This window comes from Pezoporus flaviventris, unplaced genomic scaffold (assembly GCF_033815535.1).
Source record: "Pezoporus flaviventris isolate CSIRO_AGI_PZ_B2104156 unplaced genomic scaffold, CSIRO_AGI_Pfla_v1 ptg000002l, whole genome shotgun sequence".
Lineage (NCBI taxonomy): Eukaryota > Metazoa > Chordata > Aves > Psittaciformes > Psittacidae > Pezoporus > Pezoporus flaviventris.
This window is the reverse complement of record NW_026892550.1, coordinates 59,638,896-59,659,830: the sequence shown is the minus strand read 5'-3', so window position 1 is coordinate 59,659,830 and position 20,935 is coordinate 59,638,896. Positions and strand designations below refer to the sequence as shown.

Genomic DNA, 20,935 nt, shown 5'->3' with positions numbered 1-20,935 from the left:
AGAGGAAACCCTCAACTCCCCCCAAAAAACCTGCAAACCTACACTGTAAAACTGTGTATTACATTTAATAATTTAATGTAATCTCTTAAAGATAATACAAACTTTCAAGCTGTACCAAATGTATGTCTATACTATAACTCCTTAACTATAGCAGTTCTACAAGCGAACACCAGAGACTGGTGTCAGGGAAGCGTAAGTTATAGAAATATAGAAGGAAAACATAAGTTATAGAAATTATTTTATTACAGGATAACTTAAAATATCTAAGCACTAAGCATTACTTTGAAATTGCACTTTCACTGCCACCATCTGACTTGGCAGTGAACATACTTTTTTCTTTATGTTGATTTTTAGAGTTGAACCACAATTCATCTCACCTTTGCTTTAAGGGTACAAAGGGGAGAAAGAAAAAGATATTCCTAATCTCACAAGCAAAGCCCAGAGTTGATTTTTATTGCATTTATGATGAAAATGTAAATTATTTCAGATCACCAGGAGAATATTTATGAAAAAAAACTCCCCGGAAGTTTCAGTTCTAAACCACTTTCCCATTCTATATTAATACGTTTCAATTTGAGTGTCATCTGGCCAACAAGAATTCTACAAAGCATGTACCTGCTTTGGTATCTGTCCAAAGTTATTAATGAATCCTATGGTAGCTGTCTCTTTTAATGGATCATTGATGTTATATATGTCCACTTGCCCCTCATAGAAGAGATGGTGAAAGACATTTACAGCTTCAACTGCAGCAGGACCTTGCTGTTTATAGCCAAAGATCAAGTCAATCCACTCATGCAGATGTGCACTCACAAAATCACATTCCAGAGCCTGAAATTCAAAGGGCATGCATTAGAACTAGCCATATCCATCATTGATTGAGCCTAATACACCTGCCACAGAGAAAATACAGAATGTATTTTGACACATTCTCATTACACTTTGATGAAGCTTTTCATTGAATCAAGTCTTGCCTCAACATACTCCCTAACTAAAGAAGAAGGGGAGAAAACACCAGTTCTGCCGACCTTTGCAACAGTTAGCCATCAACATAGAATTCAGGGACTAGCTGGTAGCTGTGAGTGCTTAGATTAGTATGTAGTGGAAAGTCCCAACTGACGTTTCCTATTGTCAGTATTAAAATGCAAATTACCTCTCGATGAACTCTGATAAATTCACGAGGATCTCCTTTTGCCCATGGGGGAAGTATTACATCACCAAGTTTAGTGCCATTTTGTTTGCAACCTGTTAAAAAAAAGTAAAAAGAAAAGTTTGGAGAGAAGTACTGAAACTGCACTGCAACAGCAATGGGGAAAAAAAAAATGTTAAAGAAAATCAAATTCTAACATCTTTCCTTCATAAAGCAACCCATTTCAGTCATTTCTTTAAAATACTGAGTCATTTTTAAATGTCAGCAATAAAAAACGAAAAATTTCGACTCGGTTGTTCATGTAAGATTGCTCACAGAAGGAAGAATTCAAATATTCCTTGCTAGGACTTTTGAAAATGATCACAGAATTGCACAATGATTTGGGTTGGAAGGGACCTTAAAGATCCTCTAATTCCAACCACTCTGCCATGGACAGGGACACCTTCCATTACAGCAGGTTGCTTAAAGCACTGTTCAAACTGGTCTTAGTTTCTGCTCTGATTTTGATGATGAGTGTTTCAGCATATGCTCTTCAAAACAAACACTATTCTTTTAGCTAGTGGTGTTGATTAGATTATGCTTCTTCAGTCTTCACAACTTCAAAAGGTGTAGTCTGAACTCAAAACCTTTGTGTTTCCCCATCAAGTACATGATTAATTCAGTTCCATTTTTCTGCTTGAGTAAGTTTCTGCTTTTCTCTCCCCATCATGAGAAAGGTCCACTGCAGTCCATGAAAGTTAATGAAAACAACAGCAAGTAAAATAGCCTTCAGTAATCATTGCACAAACAGAAACTTGTTATGTCAGTTGAGCTCATACCTAAGCAGCCAACCCTGTGACAGGGAACTGCTACCATAGGATCTGCCCATTTTGCACTCAGAGGGCATGTGAGTGATGTATGGCTTGTCTTCATGAATGAAGATTTGGGAAGGGCTTTATCCACGGTTACTACAAGCGTGCTGATGACTAAAAAGACCAATGTGTGATAGGCAAATCCGGCTGCAAAAAGCACAACAAAAGGTCTCCTTGGGTGGTATAGACGAGGCACGATTCTTTCTATGTTGTCTTTTGTCCTCGAGACTAATTCTGCATGTGTTCTCAAAGGAGACAACAGCGTTATGTATGGCGTGTCTCCAAGTCTCCCGATTGGAGGCCAAGGTGGACCACTGATGGTAGTCAATATGGCCAAGGCTGAGGTATTGTTTCAGGGAGTCCTTATATCTCCTCTTTGGGGCACTTCTCTTGTGGCAGCCGGTGGCAAGTTCACCGTAAAACACAATCTTAGGGAGGCGGTGATCCTTCATCCTAGAGATGTGCCCTGCCCAGGGTAGCTGTGATTTCAGCAATATGGCCTCGATACTGGTGACCCCTGCCTGCTCAAGGACAGTAACATTTCACACATAGTCCAATGGATGTTTAGAATTGTATGGAGGCAGCGCTGATGGAAGCGTTTGAGGAGTCGCAGGTGATGGTGGTAGATAACCTATGATTCAGACCCATATAAAAGAGTAGACAGTACAATGGCTCTATAGACACTGATCTTTGTACTTTTCTGCAGGTGTTTATTGCACCAGACTCTTTTATGGAGTTTTCCGAAGGCTCTATATGCCTTTGCTATTCTGTTACCTATCTCTCTGTCGATTGTGGCATCCGAGGAAATAATGCTTCCCAGATAGCTGAACTGCTGAACTAACTTAAGCTCTGACTCGCCAATGGTAATGTGGGGATGACGGTAATCTTCTTGTGGTGCAGGTTGGTAGAGAACTACTGTCTTCTTCAAGCTGACTTCCAGCCCAAAAAGCTCAGCTGCCTCCACAAAGCAAGATGTTAAGTGCTGCAGAGCTGTTTCTGTGTGGGCAACAAGGGTGGCATCGTCATCAAAAAGCAGTTCATGGACAAGGTGATTTAGGGTACAGTAGACCTCGATGAACAAAACGGCATTTATATTCAATATCATACCGATGGGAGTCTACTCAATCTAAGGTGAATGAAGGCCCACACTAAGACCCTAAATCACCTTGTCCAGAGGGCATGTAGTGACAGGAGAAGGGGGCATGGCTTTAAACTGAAAGCAGGTAGATTTAAATTAGATTTTTAGGAAGGAATTCTTTACTATGAGTGTAGTGAGACACTGGCACAGGTTGCCCAAAGAAGATGCAGCTGTCTCATCCCTGGCAGTGTTCAAGGCCAGGCTGGATGTGGCTTTGAGCATCCTGGTGTAGTGGAAGGTGTCCCTGCCCATGGCAGGAGGGTTAAAACTAGGTGAGCTTTAAAGTCCCTTCCAGCCCAAATCATTCTATAATTCTATGATTTTTCTGGTAATGGCCATAACTCTTCTGTGTGAAACATACTTGGGAGAGGCTTTGTGGGGTGTTCTTTTGGTGTTACTTTTTGTTTTGTAAGGTAGCACTTTGTTTTGTACGGTGAAACATGATTATCTCTGTGTTTTGAACTGGTAAAAAGCCCATCATAAAAAACACAACACCCTGAACTAAAATCCTTTCTGGGTACTTTAGTATCTCATTCAGCAATTAGAATATTACAATTAAAATTATCATTAACATATCATTAACTGCTTAAAATAAAAATTAATTGCTTAAGAAAATACCTTCAGTCTGATAAATCTGGAAAAGTAAATCTGAGGTATCACAGAGGAAATAAGAATTCCTGCTACACTCCTTCCAGTGAAATTATGAGTTCTGAATCATTCAGTTTTTGAAATATAATACTGAATAAGCATGTAGTATCAGGAAATACCAGAAGTAGTCCTGCTTATGCTTTCACGTCAGAATGTGCAAGTTATCTATTATTTTCTCATGCAGTTAAACAGATCTTTTCTGTGAGACGCTTCTCTCACATTGGACTGTCTGGCACTGTTCTTGCACCCATTGCAGTGCTATCAAGCTCTTCCTGCCTACCTAGGTCAAAATTGTTGGAATTGAGCAGGAACTCGGGGAGGTAGAAGAACTCTGGGATGAGCTCCTTCACATCTGCCATATTGTGCTTCGATGCTGAATACCAAGCCTCCCGTACGCTGTGAAACATTCGGTCGGCCAGGTCAAAGTGACCACCCTGTGGGACAGAGCGAGAAGCACGTCAACATCAGAGCATCTCTCAGAACAGCAGATTTTCCAAGAAGGCAAATCCAAACATCCTCTGCCTAATAAAGACACTATACAAGGTAGCATGTTTCTTCCTCTAACACAACAGATTTAAACAGCTGTATTACTTTCTGGTATATCATAATAGAAAAGACTGAGATACAGATAATAGAATTTTAAGAAGAGAGCTGTCTAGTCCCATTTCAAAGTTTAGTCTCTTCTAGAGCAACACAAATATTCTTGCCTGATGGCTTCTGTCTAGGAAAATATTTGGCATGTAATGTTACAAACCCCATTACCCATCAAACCGCCAAACACTTCCAGGCTCTGCAAACATTTGTTTATTTTAGCACTAGGTGACTAAAATAGCTCTTTGGATAAACACATTGATTTAAAATAACAAGCTTTTCACACGCCAGTACAGAACCAAACATATGATTCTTTCTACAACAGATGAAAAAAGCATGATGAGCAAAGTCATTATAAAACTTGCTTAATTTTCTGCATGCTGATATTTTGCTCTGCATACATTCATAAAAATGTTCAAACTACAAGGAAAAAGGTGAGTTCTGTTACCTTTTACAGAGAAACATCAGAAACCTGCCAGGCAATAACAACTCTGCTAAAAATATTTCTTCTACCGTATTTGTGTAAACAAAGCCAGATGATCCTACTTTTCTCTTAGGTCTCAAATGAAAAGAAACACAAAGGGAAGTGATGTAACTCTTACCTGTAATCGTAAGAAAATTTGAGTAAAAGGCTCCATCCGGACAAGATAGGAAGCCACTATCATGGCTGATGAATAGTGGGTCCCATAGTGATAAGCTGGGGTTTCCCCTGCAGAAGATTAAAAACCACATAGAACAAACAAAGCAGTTAGGTAACAGAATCAGTAGCAATTAAGGAAAAATTAGTGCTACATTTTAATTGCTCTGTGACTTTTGACATGTTTAAAATTGGAATTTTTAGCTTTCACTCTTAAGAATCTGAAAGCTTTCTGTTTTGCCATGGCCACTGCTCGAGTTTTGGCTGCAGTCCAGTAGCCCTAATTCAAGGGGCTTCTTTTTCACTTTTAGCCTTATTGATTACTGTGGAATTAAAGGCTTGAGTAGAAATAGGTCTCAGAATTCTTTGCTACAGAATTTGAACAGCTTTTACTTTGCTATTTTCCTGCCAAAAAGTCTGCATAAATACACTTAGAACATACTGGTTCATTTCTAGAAATGAACTTCTTTGCCACCTGCTGTTTGATACAGAACAGCATTGCAGTAGTTGAACAGGCTTGTATCTTCAATAAAAGTACACAAGAAATGTATTGTGCAATAGCTGCCTTGCCAAATACACAAGCTTTATTGTCAATACATAAGGAAGCTCTAAAATCAAGAATACATAATTTAATTGCACCTCATTGAGTAGACTGTTTTTCCCGAGAAAACGCTGTTTCCTTACAAAAACCACATGCATTAAGACAAGAAATGAAAAAGCTCAAGTACTGCTTGAGTATTTCCATTCCTTTGTACAACTTATTCTCTTGCAGCAGCACTCAAACTGTATTAGCAGAGACAGATGGTTGCATGCTTCATGAGCATGCCCATTCTAGCCTTTGGAAAATGTTAAACTGCTCTGAATGTGCAATTGTTTTGTCTTCATTTTTACATACAAACAAATGGTGTTATTTGGATTTAAAACAAACAACAGAGCAAGAAAACTAATGTCCCTTTTCTCTAATTTAGTATTTGTTGGAGAGTCACTAAAAACCACAGTAGAGGTCTGATTATCAACATCCAGACCTCTTGATCCATACATAACACAAAAAAGCCACGACTCCCTCTTATCATGTGACAGGCACACGTCCATCTTCTCTTTCTGCTGGATGGATCACTACTTACCATTAGGATCTTCCCAATCTTTGTATCGCTTCTTATACTGAGCTAACCTATCTTCTGTTTGAGCTCCCATAGGTTTGGCCAGGTTTCTGAATGTCTTGGGGTTTGTAAGATCCAGCTCCTTTAAAAATAAAACAGATACCAATTAAAAAAAACCAAAGAACAAAAATCCCCACTGCAAACAACAACAAAAACACACAATAAACAAACCAACCCTTTCAAAACTGCTGATTACTATATTTAAGATCACATACCTCTTAAGGCTGTCATCTTTGTTTTCTACACACACAGCAAGTGTAGTGTCGGATATGCTTAAAACAGTCCTTCAGTCTGATCCAAGACAGTCAGTATTTTTTAATTCACATCTGGGCTCTGGATAATTTTTGCCCTGCTCCCCTCACCCTGCTCCCCAATTCCCCTGAATTCTGCTATTGAATACTTCAGAAGCACCCTTAACAATATTCTATGTTATGGTCTAGCTGGCAGCAATGGCTGCCCACAAAAACATTAATAGGATGCTTGCTCTTTATCAAAAGCAATTGTTTCACCATGGGGCCAGATTTCACAGTAGCCCATATCACACTATTTTGGACAAGCATGCTTTTCCTGTGGCCATAATGTCCTTCTGGATGTTCAGTAGAAAGTTAATACAAAGGAACTGCTGCAACATAGAGAGGCAACTGCCTCAGAAAAACCTATAGACCCTGGCAACAGTCCAATAACATCTGTAAACTCAATGCAGGCAAAGACCTGCCTACATAGCACAGGACAGCTAAGAATCTCTAATACCCTACACACTGATAAGTGGGAGGAACATTACAAAATAGGTGAAATCAAAGAACTGGTGATACAGACAAGTCTCTTTTACCAAGGCAGTATGACCCAGCTGTAATATTTGCAAAACCTCCAACATATAAAAGATTACTGACAACACTGACAAAATATTTACCTCTGAATCGTAGTCTGCAAGGATCCAGGGAAAGACAGGGTACTGCATGAGATCATTATAGGATCTGCCCGCCAGTGTGTTTAAGTGCATCAGGTACTGGAAGTTACTGATTTCTCCTCTCTTAAGGAAGACAGATAATAGCATTGTAAAGTGTTCACTTTACAACAACCAAACGTCTATGCTGCCAGACTGTCAAAGTGCTCAGCTGTCCCCAAACGTACACACCTTATTTCAATATTACAATGCTCACTCTACTTTTACCTCAGTCCCTCCCCTTGCATTTTTAACGGTAGAACCATTCCTTACGTGACAATGATATCATGGAATACTACACACTAAAAGGCTAAGATACACTTTCTGTACTAGTACATTCCACTTGTCCAAATAAGAGGATGCAACTTATGTGCACTGATTAATTATGTATCACTACAAAATGTGTATAAAATAAAAGAAAACCCTCAACATTTTCATACTTACTTCCCATCTTTGAGTAACAGATTTTTCTCCCACTAAAGTGCTAAGCAAGCCAGACCTAATGGGAAGGAAATGTATTTTCTTACTTAGCAATAAGATCTGGGTTACATCTTCACATGACAATCTAAAGTTTTAAGATTAAAACTTGTAAATTGCATCAATTAGAAAAATGGGCTCTGTTCCTTTTTGCTCTAGCAATGCCTTTTTTCATTTCTAAACACATACCGTTAAAATTATACACATTAATTATGCAATTCAGTGCAAGTACAAATGTATCTAACAGGGTGCTGATGGGGAAAATAACAACTTGGACAAATCTAATAATGGCTTGGGCACTCCAATTCCTTTTGGAATGTATCTGTATACCGATAACATTAATCCTGATAGCATATATTAATTAGTTAGAAAACATACCAATGCTGCCAGTGATATTAGCACATTCAAAATAACTGGAACACAACATCAGTAGTTATTTATTTTGGTAATGCCTGATTTTAAATTGAGGTCACAGTACTCTCTAGTGAATCCTGACCTTAACACAAGCATAGAATCACAGATTGGTTTGGGTTTGAAAGGACCTTAAAGCTCATCTAATACCAACCTCCCTTCTATGGGCAGGAACACCTTCCACTGATAAGGTTGCTCAAAGCCCTGTCCAACCCGGCCTTGAAGCATGATTTAGTTGAAAATATGACTTCTTAGAAACTGACGAGCTATACAGCTTGTGAAGAACAGAATCACCTACCCTTGCTCTACGCTGGTGTTTGGTCTCTGCCCAGAGACCGACTCTGAACTGTCAGTTAGAGATGGCACCACAGCCAAAAACCTGAATCAATAGTTAAAAGGAGATTAAGATTAGTGTTTGCACCCTCAGTATGTCATCTTCTTAGAAACAGCATGCACTTAATACAGTTACAGATTTTGAATTGAGCAGCTATGTAACATCCTAAACAAAATTGGAATCGCCCTCGGTCACTGACCACCCCCAAGTTTCACATGTGGGCATTAGTGCCTTCTAGTGGTTCTTTTGTGCAGCACTAAGTTGCTAGCAGGTGGTTCACTGCCTCACACCCATCGCTCTTGCCATCTGCTTCCGGTTTTTAGGTCACTGTAGGCTCAAGTATGGCTCAACACATATATTTGTAAACAGTCCAATTAACTGTTCTAACTTATTTTACAATACCTTTGATAAACTTTGTTTCTAACCCCTTTTTGGAAAGCTAGAAGGTAGTTCCGTCCATCTCCTGAGAAAACTTCAACTGCAATTGGCTGAAAATAAAGAGGACAAACCCATGTCAACACTAACACATTTGCTCGTCACCTCTGAAGGTCAGGCACAGACCTTTAGTCATACTTTACTACATCTGACACCAAATTATATTGAAGCAGTCTTTGCTTAGTGCAGCTCAAGATGTTTTATTTTCAGAACACTAAAATTCACTAAAATACACCCAAATAAATTGACCCATGGTAAGCCAAATGTTCAAACCAGGATGCCCAGCTTAAGCACTTTAATTTCAATACAGTGATTACCTTCAATTTCCAAAAACTGATCAGTTATATATTAATTTTTAAAAATGACAACGTTGTCAAAAAAATCCAGGTTGGCTCCTCAAACCAAATATGGTGTACAAGTTACCTGCAAAAGGTATCTCCTTTTATGTACTTCCTTGATATCTTCATATGCAAAAATGCTGCATGTTCTTTTGAGTTGACTTGGACCCTGCCTTGCTCCCCTGGGTATGATTGGCTCATGCATCCTGCAAATGAGCATAAACAGTCAAGAGAGAAGTGATTAAAAAGAAGATAAATTAGAAGAATTATTCTCTCAATTCATATAAGAGTCCAGGTACAGAAAGAGCTGATTTTCACGATATACTACATAAAGCAATTTGTGAGCACAGAGGAAACTGCTCCTGAGGTCCTTCTGAATCCGACATTATTTTGGAGTTGACTCTTCCAAAATCTCAGTAAATAAATTCTTGTTCAGCTACCAAAGACTGAAGAAACTTTCTATTAAGCTACTCACTTTGGAGGCAGTGTCTCAATATCCCGTATTTCTCTGGTGGCTGTCATGGTAAACCCATCAATGACATAGAAGTGCTCTTTCCCAAAGAGAAGCAGCCCTTCGCTGGTGTCAAGGCCCTGAACCCGAGCACAGCGGTACATATGCTGAATCTGTAATGAAAAGCAGACACTTAGCAAAAGCAGGTTAACAAGTTTAGGCTCAGACTGTGACTTTATTTGAACAAGCCCCAGACACTGCTTTATCACTTGCAGATACAGCAAAAATTTTGCTATTTCCCCCCTTAATGAGATACATACCTAATGCCTGTGATTACCAACTCGGGAGTTAAATAAAGCCTTCTCTGTGTGATATAGATTTGTATGTTACAACTTATCTTCTTGCACCATGCTTCCTGAGCATATTTGAGAACCTGTAGCCCATCTGACTATGATCACAAACGTATTTACTGGTATACTTCAGTCAGACAAAGTCTGAAATACCAAACACACAGAATGGTTGTTCAACATTGTTCTTGGGGATAAAACACTAGCTATCAGGGTTTTCCATTCTAATGAAGGGAACAAGTTCAGTACTTATACTTTCAATATATATATTCTGTCTGAACTCATTAAGATGACAGGATAATAATTCAAACATAGGATATTTGTAGCTTTTGTTTCAGAATATATTCTTTTTTGTCTTAGCAGACAGAAGAAAAAGAATGTTTCCAGTACAGGGTTTTCAGCTCAGGATCTCTTGGAACCACAGCACACATCTGGCTTCAAGGAAGAAGCTGATGAAATACTAAGAAAATTGAGCTGTAGATCAGTGAAGGTATTCAGGACAATTATTTGTGCTTGCATGTAACGCAGAAATAACAACACAGTAAGTGCTTAGTGTGTTTGAAGTACACAGTACCTTCTCTCCTTCTTCAAGAAGTCGAAGCAAAGTTGTATTGTCAGTCTTTTCCTCTTCATCAATTGAACTCCCTTCAACAATTTGATCCTGTGATTGTTCCTGGTTCTCATCATCTCCTCCATCAGGTGCAGAGCGAGATCGTTTTAGGGGAGGCTTCACTAGGCCTGGAAAAGAAGAGAGAAAGATAAATAAAAACCCGACACACAAAAAAAATTACAAGACTTACTGAACTTTGAAATTACTGATTCAATGCTGAGACCTTAAAAGAGGAGTCCTCAGGATCCTTATACAAAAGTATGAGAAGATATAAAGGCAGATAAATGTAAAGAAAACCATTCAGGACAAAACAAATGATCTAACCTTTGACTCTTGCAATAGTGTCCTCCCCGTGTTCTGGCTCCTGCTGAGTTGTTTCACCTACTGTGTTCTCTTCTATAGCATCCTGAAAGACTGCAGGGTTCCCAGAAGCCAGGCGCATGTAGTACTCCTTACTGTCGTAACTTATAGCTCTTCGGTAACGAGCAGGTTTCTTTGAAATAATTGAAGAAAACACTTGGTCAGTCAACTCCTCACTCCAGTGAACGTGTTTCAGGAATACTGAGTGCAGCATAGTGCAAGCCCACCAAGTGTTTTGTGTGTGTGCAGTCATATGCCAACACGGACAAAACCAGAGACTCTTCAGTAGATCTAATCTCTCAGCTAAATTGCAAGGGAGCTATTCAGCCACCCAGCTACTAATGGGGTTCAAGAAATGCCTGCAGATAAACCTACAACACAGGATGTAAGAAGTGTGGCCAGTATGTTTATGTACTGTCACAAAAAGCTGAGACACTTATGACTGAAAGATCAGATGGACATTTTGTCATCTTTCATAACTCCTTACAACATATGCAGCTTATTCATTAGCCAGCTGACCTCTCTGCTGGCAATAGTTTGAATAAAAAATTGCCACAAGGAAAGATACAGATATGGGGAAGTTGGTAGAAGCAACCAGGGGCAGGCTTTAAGGCTCAGACTTCTTTATTAATTCAGTTGTTTCTTCTTCAGTAAAGTTTCTGATGGTTTGTGGGTGACAGACCAGCACGAGAGTGGTTTTTAAAGAATTACTTTAACCAAAGTAATTCTTTGAGCATTGTCTGTACCTTTAGGTGATGATAATGGATTATGAACACTTCATTATAGCAGTGGTGGTGTGGTGTGTTGTTTTGGTTTTGCGGTTTGTTTTGTTTGGGGTTGGTTTTGTTGAGGTTTTTTTTTTGTGGGTGTTTTGGTTGTGGGGTTGGTTTGTTGTTTTGGGTTTTTTTCCTCCGTTGTCCATCCCGTCCCCTACCACAGGCTAATTCTTATGTTCCTCACTTGATTTTGGAGGTAACATTGGAAATAGAAGAACTACATGAGAACAATAAATATGTCAAAACAATGACAGGAAAAGATAAAACAGGTATTAAAGAGCCAAAAGCCTTTCCAAAATTGAAATACACTGATGCACATGGATGGATGAAAACACACTGATTTCATATTGCAGTTGAAAATTTTCTTCTCTGACTACTGTTTAACTCCACCCTCAAACTCTAGAAAGACTTGTGAATATGTTCACCACAGATATTTTTTTTGTTTTGTAGCATTATTTCCCATGTGTTTCAAAATTAGGTTGGGTTAATTACAAAATATCATTACTATAAGTGCAGTTCAATGCTTTACATTATGTAGAATTGTAGAATACCACTGACACTCCAGTCAAGATTTTCCCTTGTCCATTTTTGCACGGAAATATATAAAATGTAGGTTGTTTGGTTTTGTTTTGTTTGGGGTTTTGTTTTGCTCATCTGTATGATAGCATAGTGGAAAACTAAATGACCCATGATCAGGATGACAAAGAGATTAAGATCAGCAACAGAGAGATTTATTATTTCAGGGCAAATTGGCTGAGCCCTCAAATAAAAAAAATTAAGGCACTGTGATCTAATTTGCTCACTTATGTTCAACTAAGTCTTCAATCATTATCACCATAAAAATACCACTTATAGAATGCTTAAAACCTCTGAGGAAACAACTTATGTATAGCCTACAAAGAGAAATCCTAACTAGTACCTAACTGCTAACATGAATAAACAAAACCAGTAACAATTTATATTGAATATTCTGTGTAATAGAATTAATTTCATTTATACATATTAGTTTATTTCTAAATGTAATTCAAAATGAGTGAACACACATTACACATTGTACTTAGTGATGGGCAAGACTGCAAATGTAATTAACAAGCAGCATAATACTAAGAGGCTTGTAGAGAAGCCACTTCCAAACAAGTCCTTTATTTCCAAGGCAGGATTCATATTTTTTAAACAAATGTGTAAATTTCATTAACAGTAAAAATGAGGAGAAGACTCAGCTAAGACAGGATTAATCTGGGCTCTAACAGAAACAAGTCTGTTACAGCTCATTACAGCCAAAAAGGAGCAAAACTGGTCACCAGATCCTCTCTTAGAAAGAAGCACTTAAATTTTCTGGTAAGTGCTTCCAAGTGATTTTGTTGCCCATTACTAAACAAGTTCCATTAACCATTAGTTCAGATCCCAAAGCCACAACACTTCACACAGTGAGAACAGTGATAGCACAGCCCAACACAGCTTGTTAGTGTGCAGCAAGGAAGGTAAGATCTACAGAAAATTTTATTAGATGAAGGTTGAGAAGAGCACAGTAACATCTTCTAGACTGATTACTGAAAAAACCTTTAGGCCTAGAAATAATTACTGAAAGAGCAAGTTGAAAGCCAAACATAGAAGCCTTGTTAAGATTGCCTAACATGCAGGAAGAAAAAGGTTGTATTTATGTCACATTCTTTCAGTCAGTGTACGTGTTCTTTACCTTTTGAGGAATGGTATCATCAGATGTCTCAGGAAGTCTACTTGAGAAGTCAGACTGAAAACAGGGCATCAATTATATAAGCATCAGAGAAAGAACACTTTTGAGAAGAATGTATGATGGCATGTTCGCCACTTTGTGTGAATTACACTGTCACTACAGCTATTGTGCATCAGATTGCAAGCAGATAAATATACCTAAGGGTTTAAAACTGGCTGAATGCTACCTTTTGAGTTTTTTCAAGCACTTTGACACTCCTGCTTGAGAAAAAAGATCCTGCATACATGTGTACATGCCTGAAAAGACAATAAAGACTGCTCCACTTCTTAAAAATGGTGTTGTAAGATTAACAGGAGCTAACTGCCAAGCTTTCAAAGGCCATGTGCTTTTCTGCTACACAGCCCATATTTGTGTTTTTGGACAGATGGAACTTCCATAAACACACCCGAACCAAGGCCCATGAACTGGTTTCAGATCGCTGTTTGCCATGCTGTTTAGCATAAGGCTGAGAACTCAGACTGAAACCTCCCATACTTATGATACTTCTCTACCTCTACAGGCTTGTAAAGATGCTTCTGCTGTGCACTGGCGTGACCACTTAGTTGATGCAAGCACACCCCATCTTATGTTGCAATTGCTAGTCTTTGAGTTCACTCAGTTTTGAGCCGAGTGATTTAGTTCCCTCCCTAAATATACTACTAGGAACAACTGGACATCATCAACCATTTAGGACATAACAGGTAACACCAGAGTAAAATAAAAAAAATTGTAAAAAAAACATACAGATTTTACAAAAGGGTATAAAATTACCCATCACAAAATCTTGTCTACTTACCAGTACGTTTGTTTCTTGCTCAGCCTCAGGCATGTAGGGATACTGAACGTAAAACATGTCATTTCGCACCATCTTTTTCCTCATTCTGCAGGGACCCTCAGTCATCTCCAACATCCACTTGTCAAGATGGGAGCCAATGGGGGGACCCCACAAACCTCTCTCTCGTAGTAACTCATATTCTATTTGAGACCACTCTTCTGTCACGTATTTTAATGCATTCTGCTGACGCTGAATACAAAGACATTTGTGGATGCATCAGGAATCATGCTTTTAAGCCTGTCTCTGATATAAGCAGAGACATTTTCCACAGAAAACCATGTAATAATAATTCTACTAGCATTTTTTAGTAAGCCTTAATGACACTTCTGGTGCCAGTTAACATAAAAGCAGGGCTCCTAATTTAATCTTCTCAACAAAAAATTAAGAAAAAAAAAAGTACGTAAAAGCTCTGCTTTTTGTTTATATCGTGAATTGAATGCATTTCTAAAAAAACAAATATGAAAGAAATGTAACACTAAGCCACTGATTTTGAAAAAGGATTTTAAGAATGGAAACAAAAATTGTTTTGGAGGTCTTCCCTGACTGTACTTACCCTGGGGAGAGAGAAATTAAATGAAGCAATGCCTGGTGATTTTTTTTTAACTAACTGCTTTCAATGTCTTATCTCTCTCAGAAGTGGATTTCTTAAGATTTATAGCACACAGCTCAGCAACTAGTTTGAACCAAAGGTCTTTGGGGATATTTGAAAGAAACCACAGGGTGCAATGATTTCATTCTGGAAGGCACAGAGCAGCCACTTTCCATCACTGCATGATTTGGGAAAAGTACCATAAAATTTTCTTCGTGTTACTATAACAGTAGTGTTTGTACACAATATTTCCCCACATCTTTTCATATATTTTTGTACAATGTTTTAGAAAGACAGCATATTCTAGCATATATCCGATCTTTTTTTTTTTTTCTTTAAACCCTTAAGGGAAGACTAATTAAGCTTCTCGAAAAAAGTTAAGATTTAACATGTAATATTGATAGAAGAGCTTTCATCTACCACCAGATCAGAATGAGTTTCCTCACTTATGGGATTGCATCTAAAAAACCTTAAAAATAACAACTGCATCTAAACATTCAAGAATTTTACCAATGACAACCTAATATTTTATGAGAAACGGCATCAGTCTAACCTAACAGGTGAAAGTATCAGTGTCAGGTAATGAATCCTCTGAACCATACCTCCTGATATTCCTTATACTGCATATCAACCAGGTCCCGAACCACTGCGATGTGAGTAAACATCCACTGGGAAATTTCCTAATACAAAGATGAGAGGACAGACAGAAAGATGCTTTATAAAAGATTTTGTTTAAATGAAAAGCCTATGAACTTGCTCAAGAAGGACGATGAATTTCAAACTACTGCATGCAACAATATTTAAGGTTTTGTTTTGTTTGGTGTTTCCTGGCAAGTATTTGGAAAATATTCCAAACTACATAACTAATAGTTCAGAACATTCCCAAACAGCTGAAGATTGCCACTGACAAATATTACTACTTTTGCCTATTTCCTTTAAAGTAATAATTTGTACATGCTGCCTAGTTTGTTGAAAATCCTCATGTCAGACACCACTCCTCACTCTACCGCATATACTTCACTTATTGCTTCCTCTACTGATACAGCCAGCAATGGTGCCTGTCAGCTCAGTGTGTGAGCTTCTTCCTTTTCACAGGATCACAGAATCATTAGGGCTGGAAGGGACCTCTGGAGATCATGTAGTCCAACTCCCCTGCCAAGGCACTTTCAAATCCTCTCTTTCATTTGATTTCAGTGCCTCAAATACGTTATACTAACTCCTGCAATGCCCCATTAGGTACTGTCCTGCTGATAGCACCACTGCTGTGCTAGTCTGGTCTAATATTTTTTCTTACATTTTGGTGTTTTTTTTAAGCAAGCAGGTTTATTAAGTGAATGTCCAATGCTACTGTCACATACTGTTTTGCAGTACAATAAAAACAGTGCAAAGCAGCACTTCTTCAGTCATGATACAAACACGCTCATAAAGGGATTTTCCTAAACTATCTTGGGGGCACGATGGAAAGAAGGACAAGCATCAGTCTTACAGATTCTATTCCAGAATAGTAGTGCAAATTGGATTTAAGACCCAGATTAGCAAAATTAATACAGTTTTAACTCTGGTCTTAATGTTACAGATAGATAGATGTACCTACTAGATTAGGACACACATAAGATGTCCAGTCTGGATATTCAAAAAGGGGAATGAAAACCAAGCACTAGATGTCACTTCACACTCTGCAGGATTCCTTATATTCATCACATACCCTGAACATACATTGCTGGATTTTAGACTGCATGTTATTAATTGATAGAAAGTACCTGGGTAGAGAGGTTGTGTTTATTCAGTCCACTTTCCTTGCGGTTTCTCCTAGAACCAGTTAGTTTAGAGAGTCCAAACCCACTGCTAACTCGTGAAAGTTTGGACTGTGTGGTTGGAACCAGAGCCTCCCCCCTACTGATGCATTTCTTCTCATGAGCTGAAAAAACAAAAAGAAAGTGTTTAAGCACTTTTTAGGTGGGTTTCTTTTACCCTACCCCCCATTATAGTTATTTTTTTTAATAGAATAACCTTTTCTGCTGCTTTAAAAAGGTGGGTGTTTGGGGATTAGGGTGGTTTTGGGGACTGTGAGCATGTGTTTTGTTTGTTTGTGGGTTTTTTGCTTTTAGAGTGCCCAGCAGCACTCACATTTACGTCAGACATACATGACTTGTATGAGGAAAGATCCCCAGGTGAAATCTAGGAATTGCTTGCATTTTGACTTGAAGCATGACAAACATGCTTATTGATTACTGAAATCAGGGTCCATGACCTACGAATGCTGTCCTCACCTGAAGAAGTGAAAATTAACTATGCATTAAAAAAAAATCATCACCTCACCTCCCCTGTACCCCCACCAATTTTAATTTTGCTGTTTTACATCCCTTAAAGAGCAAGTGGGCATTACAAAGTATGGAGACAGCATCTGGAGCAATATTTTTTCTCAAGACAGTTATAAAGATAACAGAATTTATATCATTTATGTTATAAACAGTAGACACTGGTGAAAAAAAAAATGCAGCTGAGCATCATATCCCTACCCAAAAAGACGCTACAACATGACCCCACTAACCAATCTGGTGGCAAAATATGCTGTACTGAGCAGAGACACTAAGTGGGCCTACAGCACCTTTTTGTGCACATACAGCCATCCCAGCTGATAGTCAACTCTATCACAAGAGTGGTGTGCTTCCTTTAAAATTGTAGTAAAAAAGGAATCACAGTTTAGTTCAGCTCTCTCAACAGTTTAACATTCTCCCAATATTCAGCTAATATATTGTACTGTGTATCAGATACCTTTGATTTAGAAAGTACATGCTCAAGTTCCTCATTATTTGTTTATTAATACACTTCACTTCTGAGCTTACTTTCTCTTCTTTTAAAATCACTACTACTTTCTTATAGCAATAATTTCTCCAAAGATCTTTCACTCTACTCTAAACATTTCTGCAGACATATTGACTATCAGGGAGATACTGGAAATTTGAGCAAACATCAGTCAGGGTTAAAGCATATCCAGGAATAGAGAGATCACAAAAATCCCCAAGTATTACAAGTTTGCAAAAATGCTTTCTGTACATCCAGTTACTTTAGAGCCGTGTAATCATCAAAGGAGTCATTTCTATAGAATTTTATTACCTTCTGTCTAAACTCTCACTAATATAGAATTTTATTACCTTCTGTCTAAACTCTAATTCAGTCCAGCAACAGCTGGCCTTCTTTATTACATGGGCAGAGCTAACTTGCTCTTAACTTGTTGTCCACCAGGATTCCCTAGTCCTTTTCCCACAAAGCTGCTTCCTGTGTGGAGAAGTATCACTTCTGCTAGAGAAGAAATGCTCTGCCCCACATTTCCAGCCTTATCATTAGACAGAGAGCTTGCAGGCTGCACTCAGACGTGATCAAGAGGGGTCCCCATCCTTGCTTGGCACATCCAGTGAGATCTGAGAATGGTAACACAGATCACTCCAATCCAAGTGTTCATCAGAGGGAGCTAAATCACTAATCCATAATACGCTATTTGGCACGTGCTGCCTCACAAATACAAGACATTGTTGAGACCACCAACAGTGTTGAACAAAGGCCCTGTGTGCAGTGGGTTGTAAGTATATCCTATGCACAGTAAAGTTTCTGACTGAGAGATGTTAAACAATGACAGTTTAGGGTACTTACTGCTACACAAAAGCTAAACACATATTAAAGCATCCATTGCATAACACTCACTTCAGGGAAATTGACCATTCAGTATAGATAAGTCCTCAGTTACACTTACCCAAATGATTCTGCCAACACTTCAAACTTGCTTCCTCAATAAAGGGTCTTGCAACAGTTATATCCACTTGGCCACGATCATTGACTGGTAGTGTCACTTTGAAAGCTTCTTCTAAAACCTGTTTTTTACTGTGGATCAGCTCTGTCCACACCCTGTTTATAGCTTTTAAAAGAAGCTGGCGCCCTGTATAGGTACAAGATCACAAACAGCAAGCTCTCTATGGTGTTTATAGACCTGGCATTTTTACAGTAATGAACTAAATAATTTCTGCAATTATATTCTAGTTTCTTCCCTTCTTGCGTGACTCGTAAAATGCCTTTGATCAGACTTTTTCTGCCATTTATGTGCTATCAGAAAGTATCTAACAGTTAATTTTGATAACTTTTTCTCTGTTAATTTGAAACAGTGGCTCTGATTAGTTGTTAGTTATTAACAAAATGAGATTCAAAATCTCATAGAAGTATAGGTCTATAAACACATATACAATTCCATTCATACATTACACTTAATACTCTTACCTATGACTGTGTGCGTAAGTACACACATGCATAAATAATAAATAAGCCATCAATCAAACATGTAAGGAAAAAAAGTTAAAATTGAAAATCACTCCATCCTTTCTTCCACAGCTAGCTCATATATTTCTTTTGAGTGAAAGACCCTCAGGATGCCACTGAATAATAATTTTACCAGTTATCTCTTACCTATGTTCATGTAAGATCCGGCTGATATAAAATAACAGTGCACAATTAAAACAACCCATTTCTAGTGGATCCAACTCAGTGCATATAAAGCAATATCTCAAATTCTGGTGCATGTCTGGAAAATACTGAGCTCTTGCTATTTCAACAAAACAGTAACTTATCCTGGATATGTCTGTCTTGGTATTTCTAAATGGTTTTTTAATCTATTTTTAATATATTTTATAGACCATCAACCCAAGGCCACAATCATCTTACCCCAGCCCTTAGAGTAAATGGGGTGAAAGACTAGCAATGACAATACGGAAGTGGCGATAGAAGACATCTGTGGCTTTGTCATTCTCGTATTACCTTCACTGACATCTTGATTGTAGACTCCATCCGGTTCTATATCAGAGGGGATCATAATGTGCCAAGTTGTCATCCTTGCTTCTGCTTCCAATCCAAACCCATCGACATTACTACAAACGCACAATGAATTAACAACAACCAAGAGAAAAAAAGAGAAACAAATCCCCTCCCCCCTCAAAAAAAAACCCAAACCCAAACCAAAGCTAAAGTATTTGATTCCCTGTGACAGTATCACAAAGATTAACACGTGCTCCTGCAGCAACATATCTTCACTTCTGTGCAGGACTTGAGTTCTGATAATCTGCAGTAACAGGCTGAACTGAAGGTTTAGGAAATACGACACGCCACAGACACTGATGGTGCTAGAAGAAGATGACAATATTGAAGAACCAGATGAAGCCACAAATAGCATTAGAGTTTCTGATGATGATGCTTCCCTGGTGTCTCTGGATGAAACACAAGTTGTACATCTTTTTGGAAGATAAAAAAAAAAATGCTAGGCAGGCATTTGCAGCAATGCAGAAAAGTTGGTGTCTACAGCATTTGTCATGGGCATTTGATTCAATGCCTGACTGGACTTTTTCAATGCCATACATCAGAGTACTAAATATGGAATTAGTATTAAATGATTCAATAGACCGTAAGTCTAGTGACAGATCCCTTTGACTATTAATTACTTAGCACCAGTGTTTCTTTCTACCTTGAAAACATTTCAGATTATCAAAGCATAACAACAAATGGATAGGTAAGTACTTGTGTCAGTATTTTTAAATACCTCTGTAAAAGGAGGTAAAAATGTTCTCTATATCTGTGCTCCTCAAACTTAATTGTGTTTCAAAATGAATCACTTAAGCTTGCTTACATTTCACTGGCTGAAAAGTTGTTAATAATTACCCAGAATTTGCTGACTTATTTGCAAGGTAAGTGTCATTGCTGAGAGAGAACAGGTCATCTTAATACTTCACAGCCCTGGCTCTGGAATGAACTTCTGTCTGAAATACTTACCTTCCCACGTGCAGATTAATCAAGCAGTGAGCTAGGCAGCTGATGAACTCTTGATCATGATTTCCAGGTCCCAGAATTAAGTTTCTGTTCACAGTAAGGACCCTTAGGGAATCAAGGAGAGCCACTTGCTGAGGAACAGTTTTGTGTGCCCTTGAGAACTGATACAAGATGGTCCTGTTCAGGCAGTGATATATAGCATCCAGCGATAGCCCCTGAGATCTTCTTTTCGACTAATGTGAAGTAAAGAAAGCCATGATCAGATAGTAGCAGAAAATCAATTTATTGGCACACAATCTTCCCCTGAATTGACCCATGCT

At 38.4% G+C, this 20,935-nt stretch overlaps 1 protein-coding gene across 7 annotated transcripts in view; it reads right to left on the bottom strand.

Moving 5' to 3' along the window:
• WDFY3 (WD repeat and FYVE domain containing 3) overlaps positions 1 to 20,935 on the bottom strand; it is a 171,601-nt gene that overhangs the window by 15,105 nt on the left and 135,561 nt on the right. For 6 of the 7 annotated variants that reach the window (XM_061440880.1, XM_061480382.1, XM_061440888.1 and 3 more), the window contains 20 exons: positions 20,619 to 20,848; positions 19,614 to 19,723; positions 18,562 to 18,744; positions 16,571 to 16,728; positions 15,413 to 15,490; positions 14,183 to 14,410; positions 13,351 to 13,404; positions 10,843 to 11,011; positions 10,483 to 10,646; positions 9,586 to 9,734; positions 9,196 to 9,316; positions 8,740 to 8,825; positions 8,302 to 8,382; positions 7,560 to 7,614; positions 7,083 to 7,202; positions 6,137 to 6,254; positions 4,978 to 5,084; positions 4,065 to 4,218; positions 1,151 to 1,242; positions 616 to 828 (listed from right to left, as the gene is read on the bottom strand). In XM_061440880.1, coding sequence (XP_061296864.1) covers positions 616 to 828; positions 1,151 to 1,242; positions 4,065 to 4,218; positions 4,978 to 5,084; positions 6,137 to 6,254; positions 7,083 to 7,202; positions 7,560 to 7,614; positions 8,302 to 8,382; positions 8,740 to 8,825; positions 9,196 to 9,316; positions 9,586 to 9,734; positions 10,483 to 10,646; positions 10,843 to 11,011; positions 13,351 to 13,404; positions 14,183 to 14,410; positions 15,413 to 15,490; positions 16,571 to 16,728; positions 18,562 to 18,744; positions 19,614 to 19,723; positions 20,619 to 20,848 — 2,670 coding nt within the window. The remainder of the gene's footprint in view (positions 1 to 615; positions 829 to 1,150; positions 1,243 to 4,064; positions 4,219 to 4,977; positions 5,085 to 6,136; positions 6,255 to 7,082; positions 7,203 to 7,559; positions 7,615 to 8,301; positions 8,383 to 8,739; positions 8,826 to 9,195; positions 9,317 to 9,585; positions 9,735 to 10,482; positions 10,647 to 10,842; positions 11,012 to 13,350; positions 13,405 to 14,182; positions 14,411 to 15,412; positions 15,491 to 16,570; positions 16,729 to 18,561; positions 18,745 to 19,613; positions 19,724 to 20,618; positions 20,849 to 20,935) is intronic. The other variant, XM_061480363.1, reaches the window with a different exon arrangement.